General features: G+C 45.9%; 1 protein-coding gene across 1 annotated transcript; it reads left to right on the top strand.

The window, feature by feature from the left end:
• The first annotated feature begins 387 nt into the window (after positions 1 to 387).
• On the top strand, positions 388 to 1,578 carry LOC124550677 (glycine-rich cell wall structural protein-like). Its single transcript, XM_047125401.1, has one exon. It carries the CDS (start codon positions 388 to 390, stop codon positions 1,576 to 1,578), a length of 1,191 nt encoding a protein of 396 aa, XP_046981357.1.
• The last annotated feature ends 13,783 nt before the right edge of the window (positions 1,579 to 15,361 follow it).

Below are 15,361 nucleotides of genomic sequence, written 5' to 3'. Positions count from 1 at the left end.
TTTGTCTGTGGTACTGTGTTAAATTTACTTTCGTAAGTAAAGATAACGTCATTCCACTACGCTTCTTCCTTCGTAATAAACTCTCTATCAAAGACTGATCTCTGTTTTTCCGATTATGTTCATCCACATACGGTTTCTTCCTAGCCACTGTTCCATCCTGGCCACCTTCTTTCAGTGTAACTGGTTGACGATATACCTTCTTTGTAACATCGTTTAGAAGCTCACTTGCTAATTCGGGTGAACTGAGGGTATTTATTTTCCGTATTAGATTGAACGGCACCTGGTGGTGGCGGTTTAACAATTTACTTTGTCATCAGTGCCTGTATTAGCGCCAGGATGATGATGATTGATGGATGATGATGCCGGGGTGATGATGATGCCGGAGTGATGGGTGATGATGCCGGGGTGATGGGTGATGATGCCGGGGTGATGGGTGATGATGCCGGGGTGATGGGTGATGATGCCGGGGTGATGGGTGATGATGCCGGGGTGATGGGTGATGATGCCGGGGTGATGGGTGATGATGCCGGGGTGATGGGTGATGATGCCGGGGTGATGGGTGATGATGCCGGGGTGATGGGTGATGATGCCGGGGTGATGGGTGATGATGCCGGGGTGATGGGTGATGATGCCGGGGTGATGGGTGATGATGCCGGGGTGATGGGTGGTGATGCCGGGGTGATGGGTGGTGATGCCGGGATGATGGGTGGTGATGCCGGGATGATGGGTGGTGATGCCGGGATGATGGGTGGTGATGCCGGGGTGATGGGTGGTGATGCCGGGGTGATGGGTGGTGATGCCGGGGTGATGGGTGGTGATGCCGGGGTGATGGGTGGTGATGCCGGGGTGATGGGTGGTGATGCCGGGGTGATGGGTGGTGATGCCGGGGTGATGGGTGGTGATGCCGGGGTGATGGGTGGTGATGCCGGGGTGATGGGTGGTGATGCCGGGGTGATGGGTGGTGATGCCGGGGTGATGGGTGGTGATGCCGGGGTGATGGGTGGTGATGCCGGGGTGATGGGTGGTGATGCCGGGGTGATGGGTGGTGATGCCGGGGTGATGGGTGGTGATGCCGGGGTGATGGGTGGTGATGCCGGGGTGATGGGTGGTGATGCCAGGGTGATGGGTGGTGATGCCAGGGTGATGGGTGGTGATGCCAGGGTGATGGGTGGTGATGCCAGGGTGATGGGTGGTGATGCCAGGGTGATGGGTGGTGATGCCAGGGTGATGGGTGGTGATGCCAGGGTGATGGGTGGTGATGCCAGGGTGATGGGTGGTGATGCCAGGGTGATGGGTGGTGATGCCAGGGTGATGGGTGGTGATGCCAGGGTGATGGGTGGTGATGCCAGGGTGATGGGTGGTGATGCCAGGGTGATGGGTGGTGATGCCAGGGTGATGGGTGGTGATGCCAGGGTGATGGGTGGTGATGCCAGGGTGATGGGTGGTGATGCCAGGGTGATGGGTGGTGATGCCAGGGTGATGGGTGGTGATGCCAGGGTGATGGGTGGTGATGCCAGGGTGATGGGTGGTGATGCCAGGGTGATGGGTGGTGATGCCAGGGTGATGATGATTGATTAGTGGGGCGCTCAACTGCGCAGTCATCCGCGCCCGTGCGAGGTCCCAATCTTTATACAGTCCACTCTAGCTACTTTATCGAATGATGATGAGATGATAACACGAACACCCAGTCCCCGGGCAGAGAAAAATCCCCAACCCAACCTGGGATCGAACCCGGGACCCCGTGATTTAGAGGCAGCAACGCTAGCCACTAGACCGCGAGCTACGGACCCACCAGAATGAGCCTGCCCTTCTTACGAACTACGTTGTATTGATATTTTCAAAGTATTTGGTATGTTTTCTTCTTGCAAATACGCTACTCAGGTTTGCCACAGGACCGTATCGTGTAAATCCCACAATATTAGATCGAGGCAACTTCTCTACCTCTTCTCGTGGTCATAGTTGCTGCTGTGATAGTGCACAGCAGCCTACGTCTCTTATTACGTAACTTGTCAAACTCGGGTATGTCGTTGGCCGCCTTCTTAGATCCTGCTGCCTGGGCCGGGCGGAGTGGCCGGGCGGTTCTAGGCGCTACAGTCTGGAACCGGACGACCGCTACGGTCGCAGGTTCGAATCCTGCCTCAGGCATGGATTTGTGTGATGTCCTTAGGTTAGTTAGGTTTAATTAGTTCTACGTTCTAGGCGACTGATGACCTCAGAAGTTAAGTCGCATAGTGCTCAGAGCCTGCTGCCTGGTAACGGTCTTAAGGGGACGCCACGAAGTTGGGGTCACAGATTTACAACAAATTTTGTACACCTTTAGTACGCCATTAAACCAACATAGTGTGCATTACTCTGGCAATTCCGAGAAGATCGCGAGAGAAGTGTTACGTATCAGTTATGTAACGGACGTATCTGTGCGTAGGAACTGGATGCTAGAGTTCATAGTGGTCAAGTGGTTAGCGTTCGAGCTTAGTAAGACGAACATGTATGAAGCGACGGTTAGACACCCACTCCAACTCAGTTTTTAATCTAAATTTTTTCATCACTGGTCATATTTTATTTATGACATTTGACAGGTATATAATTGAAAAAACCACGTGTATTTGCATGAAGTTTTAGCGAATTTTGACTACTTACTATTTTTAATTAAATTTAATCATTAGAACAAACATATGTGTAACTATCGACAAGTAAATGAAGAAATGCATAGTGTTTCCCTGAAAATGTATGACTCGTGAATTGCGAAATCGCTTATACATGCGGTCTGGTAAGGTACTCGGAACTACTTCGCACGTCGACGCTTCGAGCTGCAGGCATAGAAGCAGGCCCCATTTGGCAGTTAACCTGCGTAGCGGTGAGACGTTGCTAATGTAGCAAGAACGAATAGTGTAGGTCCATTTTTTTTTTAATATCACAGAATTTGCACGTTTACTAGATAAATGATTTGAGCGCGACTCGAACTGTCACCTCATACACGCTCATCTTACAAAGGTCGAACGCTAACCACTTGACCAACAAGAACTCTAACGTACGTCCGCATCACACAGATACATTAGTTACACAATAGACTCGTAAAACTTCTCGTGCGATTTTCTCGGAATAGGCGGAGTACTACTAAAGGTGTGCAAAATTTGAAATAAAGACGTGAGCCCAACGTCGTGACCTCCGCTTGTGAGACGTACATGCAGTCCTCCAATGAGTCGATGGTCGATTTAGTAATCTACGTGTTTCCTCATGATTCTTCCAACTGACCTGTCTGGATGCGGGTTTTATTTACACTATGTGATCAAAAAGTATCCGGAAACCTGGCTGAAAGTCACTTCAAAGTTCGTGGCGCCCTCCATCGCTAATGCTGGAATTCAGTATGGTGTTTGCCCACCCTTAGCCTTCATGACAGCTTCCACTCTCGCAGTTCAGTCAGGTGCGGGAAGGTTTCTTGGGGAATGGCAGCCAGTTCTTCACGGAGTGCTGCTCCGAGGGGAGGTATCGATGTCGGTCAATGAGGCCTGGCACGAAGTCGGCGTTCCAAAACATCCAAGAGGTGTTCTGAAGGATTCAGGTCAGGACTCTGTACAGGCCAGTCCATTACAGGGTGTTATTTTCGTGTTACCACTCCGCCACAGGCCGTGCGTTATGAACAGGTGCTCGATCGTGTTGAAAGATGCAGTCGCCATTCCCGAATTGCTCTTCAACAGTGGGAAGCAAGAAGGTGCTTAAAACATCAATGTAGGCCTCTGCAGTGACAGTGCCACGCAAAACAACAAGAGGTGCAAGCCCCCGACCACAACATATCACCGCCTCCGAATTGTACTGTTGGTACTACACACGCTGGCAGATTACGTTCACCGGGCATTCGCCCACATCCTGCCATCGGATCGCCAAATTGTGTACCGCGATTCGTCTTTCCACACAACTTTTTTACATTGTGCAATCGTCCAGTGTGTACTACACTCTTTACACCAAGCGAGGCGTCGTTTGGCATTTGCTGGCGTCTGAAGGTGCCCCGGTAAGATAAACCACACCACACATTTACCCCTGGCAAATTCACGGCTTTGTCTAAATAGACGTTCGGATTTGCGGCGGCCCAGTAGATGCAGTTGTGGCGATTTTCTGTACCATTGAATTTGAACTGTGCCTCATGAGACCACACAATCATCTCTGCAAACTCTTCATCGTTGCGCATCATGTTAGTAAACCACTCGCAGTACTCCATTTTACGATCTGGGTCGTCCTTGTTCATTGCGTGTAGCAATTGTGGGATGTAGGACTTCCACTTTGCTGTCTTCAAAATTCGCCGAACACTTCAGCGACTCACTCCTGTTTCACGGGCACACTGTCTCACAAACTTCTGTGGTTAGCGACGGGAGTTGGCTGGACTAATTACTGTTACAGGTCGTCCAGGTCGTTGTTTGTGTACATCTTTAACACAGCCTTCGGCTTCAAATTTGTCTCGCATGCGACGAATCGTTAAACGTGTCGGTGGCTCTGTTTTATATTTCGCCATTGCCGTTGAACCTCATTAATGTTTTCGTACTTAAAATACCACTTCAAAACTGACTTCCTTTCGTCGAATGTAAGCCTTGCGCCAGCCATGTTTGCTCGAGTAAGTAGGTGCAACTAAGAACAAAACACTGAATATCTGGCGACTGTCATCTGACAAAACAAAAAAACGCAATACAACGCTTGGGTGGCGATTGCCGGAACTACAAACTATAACACTACCAAAGATGAGACAACTCCGCCAATTAGTTTGCCGGTTGTAGACTTTTAAACAGTGGATACACTTTTTTGGACCCCTATATATATATTTTCGATAATATTTGGGTGGTTGGCCCTCGGAGCACAGTTATGCAGCATACGGTCTTCTGTCACTACTCTTATGTTCTCTTCGCTATAGTGTGAGAATGTCACGCACACTTTACTATTACTGGATTGTGTGCCGTTTCTCTGCAAGCGTTCTCAACAAGCTCGATCATGCGTCTTCGTCTGAGAATTAGAGCTGTGTAGCGTTTTGAAGTGGAACTCAGTTCTTGCCCTCTCGCGGGCAACGCTCCACCAATTGAACCGTCCCAAGTACGCCTCGCGGCCCCGCCATTTAAGTTTCAATCAGCCAGTGATCCTTCTCTCGGGCTGCAACTCCACGTCGCCCGAGGGTCGACATGAGTACAGGGAAATTCTGGTCGCTGTTGGCAACCAGTCGGAGTGCAATACAACAAATGGACGCAAATGGGAGGTCCAGTTCTACCTCCCGCCGCGGCGACAAGAACTCTTCGACCTGCAGTTCTATGCTTGACGGGCGAGGCAACAAGCTGGCAGCGATAGAATAGTGAGTAACGAAAATTTTACTAGTAGATGGCGCTGTAAGCGTGTTGACATAATCGGGGTCGGCTCCAAATGATAGCTACATCTACATTTATACTCCGCAAGCCACCCAACGGAGTGTGGCGGAGGGCACTTTACGTGCCACTGTCATTACCTCCCTTACCGGTTCCAGTCGCGTATGGTTCGCGGGAAGAACGACTGCCGGAAAGCCTCCGTGTGCGCTCGAATCTCTCTAATTTTACATTCGTCATATCCTCTGGAGGTATAAGTAGGCGGAAGCAATATATTCGATACCTCATCCAGAAAGGCAGCCTCTCGAAACCTGGACAGCAAGCTACACCTCAGTGCAGAGCGCCTCTCTTGCAGAATCTGCCACTTCAGTTTGCTAAAGATCTCCGTAACGCTATCACGCTTACCAAATAACCCTGTGACGAAACGTGCCGCTCTCCTTTGGATGTTCTCTATCTCCTCCGTCAACCCGAGCTGGTACGGATCCCACACTGATGAGCAATACTCAAGTACAGGCCGAACGAGTGTTTTGTAAGCCACCTCCTTTGTTGATGGACTACATTTTCTAAGGACTCTCCCAATGAATCTCAACCTGGTACCCGCCTTACCAACAATTAATTTTATATGATCATTCCACGCCAAATCGTTCCGCACGCATACTCCCAGATATTTTACAGAAGTAACTGCTACCAGTGTTTGTTCTGCTATCATATAATCATAGAATAAAGGATCCTTCTTTCTATGTATTCGCAATACATTACAGCTGTCTATGTTAAGGGTCAGTTGCCACTCCCTGTACCAAGTGTCTATCCGCTGCAGATCTTCCTGCATTTCGCTGCAACAGTGGTAAAAGAACGGACTAACAACATTCTGCGCGTATCGAGCGCCGATTAGCGTCTCTCCAGAAACACCAAAGACTAAAGAGAGTTGTAGCCTGTCGCACCCCACGCCATAGGGCCTAGGGTAGAGCCAGTGTGTGATGAACGCATGCATTCTACGAGACAGCGCTCTCTAGGTCTACGCCGTATGCGCAAACGACAATTAGTTGCGTACAGGCCAGACTCTGCTTTCATCGGTGAAGACCGCGGCGTGCCGTGCCATCGTCCAAGTGACTCTCTGACGGCACCAGTTGAGTCGTGCACGTCGATACTGTGGCGGGAAAACGGGCTAGAGGTGTGAGCGCCCGTACTCCCACTGCTGATAAACGGTTCGAAACAGTTCGTGTACGGTCTGCTACTGCTGCCCTTACAATACGATCCAGTTGGGCGTCCGTGCTCATTGGACGTCCAGCACCTCGTGGGAATGTTTGTGACCACTGATAACAGCATCGATGCTCAACTGACGCAGCACATCCAAATTGCGTGGCCGTTCTTCTAAAGGACCTTCCCACCACTCGCAAGGCCACAATTTCACCCCTTTAATTCCCACCCAGTTCGCTGTATGAAGCACTAGTGCATGGATGCCACCTTGCTTCACACGTTTGCATCACATTGAGCCTTCTGGCTGCGGGCATTCCCTATTTAAAGGATATCTACATCTACATCCATACTCCGCAAGCCACCTGACGGTGTGTGGCGGAGGGTACTTTGAGTACCTCTATCAGTTCTCCCTTCTATTCCAGTCTCGTATTGTTCGTGGAAAGAAGGATTGTCGGTATGCCTCTGTGTGGGCTCTAATCTCTCTGATTTTATCCTCATGGTCTCTTCGCGAGATATACGTAGGAGGGAGCAATATACTGCTTGACTCTTCGGTGAAGGTATGTTCTCGAAACTTTGACAAAAGCCCGTACCGAGCTACTGAGCGTCTCTCCTGCAGAGTCTTCCACTGGAGTTTATCATCTCTGTAACGCTTTCGCGATTACTAAATGATCCTGTAACGAAGCGCGCTGCTCTCCGTTGGATCTTCTCTATGTCTTCTATCAACCCTATCTGGTACGGATCCCACACTGCTGAGCAGTATTCAAGCAGTGGGCGAACAAGCGTACTGTAACCTACTTCCTTTGTTTTCGGATTGCATTTCCTTAGGATTCTTCCAATGAATCTGTCTGGCATCTGCTTTACCGACGATCAACATTATATGATCATTCCATTTTAAATCACTCCTAATGCGTACTCCTAGATAATTTATGGTATTAACTGCTTCCAGTTGCTGACCTGCTATTTTGTACCTAAATGATAAAGGATCTATCTTTCTGTGTATTCGCAGCACATTACACTTGTCTACATTGAGATTGAATTGCCATTCCCTGCACCATGCGTCAATTCGCTGCAGATCCTCCTGCATTTCAGTACAATTTTCCATTGTTACAACCTCTCGATACACCACAGCATCATCTGCAAAAAGCCTCAGTGAACTTCCGATGTCATCCACAAGGTTATTTATGTATATTGTGAATAGCAACGGTCCTATGACACTCCCCTGCGGCACAGACGAAGCTCTGGCAACTAAGCCACTGCGCTCTCTCTTGGCGCACGACGCTGAAACCATCTACTACCCCCCAGGTGGGTCATGGGATCAAGAAAATGCGTCGTCTTTCCAGGTGTACTAATTTTTTTCCAGCAGTGTAAGTAAAGTGCAGTGCCGGTTTCGGCAGTAGCGAAAATAATAAAGCTGTGATAGGCCAGTCTAGGTGACTTCTTTAGCTTACTGGAGGCGGAGGATATCAGTCTGCACCAGGACTGGCATATATATATACGTGCAAATAATCAAAAAGAAATAATTGCGTAAATTCATTTTTCGAACTTTACGGTTGTTAAAGCTGTGACTACCCATTGTGCTAATAGGTCGTATTCTTACTACATCAAAAGAGTAGCAGTAATTTTCAAGGGTAAAAAGCAAACAGATTGCATTCTGTTGGTTGGTTGGTTGATTCTTTCAAGGAAGGGTACCAAACAGCGAGATCATCGGTCCCATCGGAGTTGGAAAGGATGGAGAAGGAAGTCGGCCGTGTCCTTTCAAAGAGCCCATCCTGGCATTTGCCTGAAGCGATTTATGGAAATTACAGCAAACCTAAATCAGGATGGCCAGATGGCGGGGTGCGAGATGATGATGATGATGATGATGATGATGGTGATGATGGTGATATGATGATGATGGTGATATGATGATGATGATGATATGATGATGATGATGATATGATATATGATATGATATGATATGATTATGATGATGATATGATATGGTGTGTGTGTGTGTGTGTGTGTGTGTGTGTGTGTGTGTGTGTGTGTGTGGTGCCCTCAATTGCGCGGTCATCAGGGCCGGTGCAAATTCCCAGTGTGTACACAGTCCAATCTAGACGCTTCAACGAATGGTGATGAAATGAGGAGGACAACACAAACACCCAGTCCCCGGGCAGAGAAAAATCCCCAACCCGGTCGGGAATCGAACCTGGGACCCCGTGATCCAGGGGTAGCAACGCTAGCCACTAGACCACGAGCTGCGGACACGGGGGTTTGAACCGTCGTCCTCACGAATGCGAGTCCAGTGTACTAGCCACTGCGCCACCTCGCTCGGTACATTCTGTTCCACTAGTACTTCCTTATTACTTACTGGGTCGAGTCGTATTATGCCATCATCAGGTAATTATTATCGTCTACAACCACCTGACTGTTAAAATGTAATTTTGTGAGGGGTAAAAGCAAAAAGTTTGTTGTGTTTCGGTAACGGAGCTAACTTATTTTTAAAAGATCGTTACTATTATTGTGCAGAGTACCAATAATAACATTTTTCTGAGATACTACCATTAATGCGTATCACAAAGTGGTGAAGTTGAACTTTTGAAACGGACGTATGATTATCATGTTCCTCACATAATCTAAACACACATACTTTTTACTGTGCATTTATGGTGATAATAAAACTGTGACACATGCATAAATGTCATAAAAATGCCTTCTCCGAATTGTAGGTAGTTATCGCATTAGTCTAGAAATTGCTTCATTATTCACTTCGCAACAATCAACGAACTATTGGAGGACAGCGCAAAACATCAACTATGTAATGGTGATAGACTGCTGTAGGGCTTACACTGTATTATTATTTGGCTGTCATAAGATAGGAAGCATTGGCGGATTGAAGTCTTACAATATCTTCTATTTCAGAAGTAGGGGGTCCAGCAATCAAGTGATTTACAAACAGTATTCGTTAGTATAGTGAACACACTTTAGTTTGGTTGATTTTAAACGTGGGAGTTCGTTAATAAAGTGCAGATAGGGAGAGCAGTGGTTCAGATGAAGCATTATTGTAATGAGTGTCTATCCTCAGTGTAAATAGTTTGCTTTCTTTTCTAAGGAGTAGTTGCACATAACACTCGTTACGTGCTGAGAATTTCTTTATCACCCTTAAGAAAAGGTCGTTACAAATAAGCAGTACCAATTGTCTCAATGACATGTTAGTTTGTGCTATAATAAAACACCTACCAGAACAAAATATCATTTACCTATCGTCATTTTAAAATGAAAGTGTTCTGGGAAGATACTTTTCATTTTAAGGTTTAGATAGGGCCTAATGATGATGGAGGGGTCGGGCGTGGAGGTATAGCTAATATTTTATTGTAGTTAGGGGTAATGAGTCTCTGAAAAAGGAACCAAATCTTGAAGACTAAGGATATTAACTACACAGACTCTTTGATTATGTCATTAGGTAGCGTTTCTCAAATAATGTGCGTCACTTGTGTATCAGGTACGCTACTAAACGTAAAGGCTACTACCTCCTTTAGTGTGTTAGATCTGTGAAGGGAATAAATTCCATTGTAAGTAATGTTCACTGTAAGAGTCACACATTTTAGTAAAAACATCACCTCGGAATTGTTATTCCCCTACTGACGTCGCTTTTCTGCCAATTATGCTGTAATCGCACCGTATTCTACAGCCTGATTCCCAGAAAATAGTCGTGCAGTGTGTAAACACTGGTCGTGAAAGCCTGCAGGGTGGTTGTTGTTTACAACTCGAGAGACTCTGCTTACGGTGTATTTTACTAGATGAGTGCAATCTTAAAAAAGTGAGTGTAAGAGCATTAAACTACAGTCTGTACAGTGAGTGGTATAAAAGAAGCACGAAACTAATACATACGATTCAGATGCAATTGGCGTGTAGCGTACAAATGTGTCAGTTGCTGCGTTATTTAAGTAGCAACAGCTATGTAGCCTCGTTAAAGAGCCAAATAAATTCAGCCAGACCAGGGGGAAACTGAAGGCAACCCTAATTAGCGACAAGCTACAATAATTTACTAAGAGAAATTGTGGATTAGTTATCTTGAGTGACAACCTGATGTGTGGCAGTATTATTAAAAGTTCACATGCACTGATCTGTCGGTGAAAACTGGTCTAGTCGTGTATCCTTGACGACTAATTTACCTAGTAGAATGTGCAGAAGGACTCACTTGGCCGGCGACAGTCGGTAAGACAAGAGGATGTCTTGAGGCACGGCGTCGATATTGTGGAACTAATTGTTGATACACAGTGTGTGATTGGACACGTGCGTCCGCCTATTACCGCGAAACGCGGATGAATGTTTCCCTCGGAACTATTAGTGTGACGCAAAGCTGAAGCATAAAGTAGTCCGTGTGCTGGCGCCCTGTATGGCGTTTGACCGTAACTGTGAAGCGCTTCTCTGCATGCTGACTTTGCTTGGTGGCGCCATCTTTGTCTACGGCTGTGTCTCATATCTTCTAGCGGACACAGCACGTAGAAACTAAGACCGAAAACGTCACCTTAGGGTTTTACAGAAAGTGAGAATGATGAAATAATTTTTATTTTGCGTGGAACACTGTTCTAAATTTGTATAGCTCTATTTGTGATGGAAAATTTGAAAGCTGATGCCCTTACTGACTGTTCATGGATATTAAAGTTTTTATTTATATATACTGCAGACAGAACAACAAGGCTAGCATATGGGCAAAGGAGGTAATGAGCGTTCTAATAGAGCTGACGCAGGAATGTTACACCCGTCTTTTCGTAAACAAAATGTGGTGTGCGAGTACGATACAGTAAACTGCCGCTCGAGCGCGCTGCGATCGCTTATACCACGTTGAGACACGTGACCCGAATGCACAAGTTGCTTCGTTTCTGAGCGTTCAGCAGCCATTGAACTCAACACGCTCAACGTTGGCGTTGGAACGCACGGTCTGTCAGCCGAGGGTTTAATGGACCGTAGTCGAGATAAATCCTGTTCCCTACACGCTATCTGTAGATACCAGGATTACGCGACATATTTTAACCACTTAGTCTGTTTACATGTTTACAATGTATGAGTGTTAGTTGTCCGCAGCTCGTGGCCTTTCGGTAGCGTTCTCGCTTCCAGCGCGCGGGGTCCCGGGTTCGAATCCCAGGGGGGTAAGAGATTTTTTTCTGCCTCGTGATGACTGGGTGTTATGTGTCCATCATCATTCCATCATCACTGACTCGCAAGTCGCCGAAGTGGCGTCAACTAATAAGGACTTGCAATACGGCGGCAGAACTTCCCCGGATGGGGCCTCCCGGCCAACAATGTCATACGATCATTTCATTTTTTTTCAGTCTTAATTGCTTTTTCAGTATTTTATAGTATTCTGTTATTTCAAATAATTAGTGTGTTCATCTTTAAGTTCCTCCTGATTTTAGAGATCGCCCTGGCCTTCAGGAAACAGAACGAAATGAAATACTCAGAAGCACTTTCGGAGGTTTTTGATGATGATTACTCAGATGTTCATAGTGAGAATGAAGATGAAGATGATTGTTTGGCTGTATGTTTTCATGGTTATGAGGCCGATTCCAGAGACAGTGACGTCATTAGACGTGTAAAGACGCGTAAGATGACACTATTTTAAAGTCATTCCGACAATAACGATCAGGGCGATACTGTTCTAGTCAAAGAGTCGTTTTGCCATAATGCCTTTGGAGAGTGTGCCCGAATCTCACTCGGGAGTCGCCAGTGCACGAGCGACTCGGAGTCCGTCTCGAACTAGCGATTCCAGTTCAGTTGTTTGTTGTTGTGGTGGTCTTCAGTCCTGAGACTGGTTTGATGCAGCTCTCCATGCTACCCTATCGTGTGCAAGTTTCATCATCTCCCAGTACCTACTGCAACCTACAGCCTTCTGAATCTGCTTAATGTATTCATCTCTTGGTCTCCCTCTACGATTTTTACCCTCCACGCTGCCCTCCAATGCTAAATTTGTGATCCCTTGATGCCTCAGAACATGTCCTACCAACCGATCTGTTCTTCTCGTCAAGTTGTGCCACAAACTCCTCTTCTCCCCAATTCTATTCAATACCTCCTCATTAGTTATGCGATCTACCCATCTAATCTTCAGCATTCTTCTATAGCACCACATTTCGAAAGCATCTATTCTCTTCTTGTCCAAACTATTTATCGCCCATGTTTCACTTCCATACATGGCTACACTCCATACAAATACTTTCAGGAACGACTTCCTGACACTTAAATCTATACTTGATGTTAACAAATTTCTCTTCTTTACAAACGCTTTCCTTGCCATTGCCAGTCTACATTTTATATCTTCTCTACTTTGACCGTCAGTTATTTTGCTCCCCAAATAGCAAAACTCATTTACTTCTTTAAGCGTCTCATTTCCTAATCTAATTCCCTCAGCATCACCCGACTTAATTCGACTACATTCCATTATCCTCGTTTTGCTTTTGTTGATGTTCATCTTATATCCTCCTCTCAAGACACTGTCCATTCCGTTCAACTGCTCTTCCAAGTCCTTTGCTGTCTTTGACAGAATTACAATGTCATCGGTGAACCTAAATTTTTTTATTTCTTCTCCATGGATTTTAATACCTACTCCGAATTTTTCTTTTGTTTCCTTTACTGCTTGCTCAATATACAGATTGAATAACCCTGCCTCACTCCCTTCCCAACCACTGCTTCACTTTCGTGCCCCTCGACTCTTATAACTGCCATCTGGTTTCTGTACAAATTGTAAATAGCCTTTCGCTCCTTGTATTTTACCCATGCCACCTTTAGAATTTGAAAGTGTGTTCCAGTCAACATTGTCAAAAGCTTTCTCTAAGTCTACAAATGCTCTAGAAACGTAGGTTTGCCTTTCCTTAATCTTTCGTCTAAGATAAGTCGTAAGGTCAGTATTGCCTCACGTGTTCCAGTTCAGTATCATTAGTCATTATAGTTTTACCCACCTACTAATGCCGTCTAGGCTTTACATGTCAACTAACTTGTCAAGAGCCTGCAGAGTCGTTTCCGTAGAAAACGGCCCATTTTAAGTCATAACTTGGTTGCTTACGGCCTCAGCTGTTTTGCGGCTTATGGCCCCAACAAACAGCAAATCGCAGGAAAACCAGATTCCAGGCTGAGATTAACTGCTAGGATCGAAAGGAAATGTAATTCACCCAGGAAAAAGGTACAAAAAATTCGTTCGTCCTGTTCTTGGTATACGTGTGTGTAATGTCAGACAGAACAAAAATCACGCGGCTGGTACATACATGTAAACATGAAGTGTAGCAAGGGGAAGGGAAGGATGGGTGGGAAATTATGACGGCTTGCCGGACAGAGCATTGTGGTAACGCAATGGCGAAAGTTGGAAATTTGTGCCAGACCGGGACTTGAACCTGGATTTACCGCTTGTCATGAGCAGTTGCCTTACTTCCGCTTCGGCCATCCGGACACGGTAGTTCCACCTTCCTCCCCTCCCCTCGTCCCCCCCCCCCCCCTCCCCGATTTCTGATCCGGCACAAATTTTGAACTTTTCGCCAGTGCATTAGCTCAGTGCCCTGTGCGGCTAGATGTTGCGATTTCCCACCCATCCTTTGCCTTTCCCTTTGCCTTCCTCCCCCTTTCCACATTTCATGCCTACACGGTTCTTGGGTATTTTTAGTCAGTCTGGGTGCCTCACCAGGTAAGATGAAAGCAGTGTAGAGGTTCGGTTATACTGAGCGCGAGACCGCTACGGAGAAGCTTAGGAACACGGACAGGTTCACTGTTGAAGTTGCGAAACTCCTCTTTACATTAAGAGTCACACACTATACTACTTCATCCCACAGGTATCTCGGGGAATGGCCACGACGGGAAACATCAGTCAGTTCAGAACTCTAAGGTGGTCTAGAAGGGGGTTCTTCTTCCCAAACACCATGGGTTCCCAACAAAATTTTCTCTAGGACCCCCTCATCGAGCATGATTGGTACCTTGTCATATCACAGTACCAAGTACCTAAAAAAGCCAAATTAAGAGTGTTTTTATACGTTTTCTATTTTTGGTACTTAGAAAAAACAGACATATTGATCATTGAAAAAAATATTGAGCTTAAAACTTTTGCAATTTGGCCATCACTGTTGTTGTTAAATTTTTCATTATTGCTCAAAATCTTTGTCTTCAAATCTGGGTGTTTAGTATAACAAACTCCTTAAAAAAAATAGATTATGAACTGAAAATGACAGGAAAAAATTAAAACTGAGTGTATTGGTCTTTGAAGTGTACTACACTTGAGATTGCATCGAGTAGACATGTGTGAAAAATAAGAAAACGCTAATTTCGTACAAGGTATTACTTATTTGAAAAAATACAGTTACAACAGAGTACTCCATCAGTATACAGTAAGTTTTAATTTTCGATTCTTAATGAGATGACTTCAATCTGACCTTTCAGTCCATTATTTCTGAAACATTAGGTTCCAAACTTGAAACTTTGACTCTGAAATCTGACCGCATGTCTAGCCGATTTCTATATTTGTTTTTCATGAAACATGGATCACACCGATATGTGGTTGCGCCACTTCCATCTGCTACATTGTTTTAGCTCCCTGTACCATTTTCTTCCTGTGTTGTCCATGTTTTACTGCTGACGCCCTGCTTCATCCCACGCTTTGGTGTGGGTGAGCACATATTTTTTAATGATTGTTCCCCGTGTTTTATGTTCCGTTTTATGTCAATGTTCTGAGTTTTTTTTCTTGGCACCCGTCCCACTATGATACTGAACGGGCGCTGAAGACCTTGCTGTCGTGCGCCCACAAAACCCCTCTAGTACTACTACTATGTGGTTGCAAATGGTAGGATCTTTTTTATTGCCTTATCTCCTAGCTT

The sequence above is a fragment of the Schistocerca americana genome, chromosome 9 (genome assembly GCF_021461395.2).
Source record: "Schistocerca americana isolate TAMUIC-IGC-003095 chromosome 9, iqSchAmer2.1, whole genome shotgun sequence".
Lineage (NCBI taxonomy): Eukaryota > Metazoa > Arthropoda > Insecta > Orthoptera > Acrididae > Schistocerca > Schistocerca americana.
This window is presented reverse-complemented; position numbering and strand designations above follow the sequence as displayed.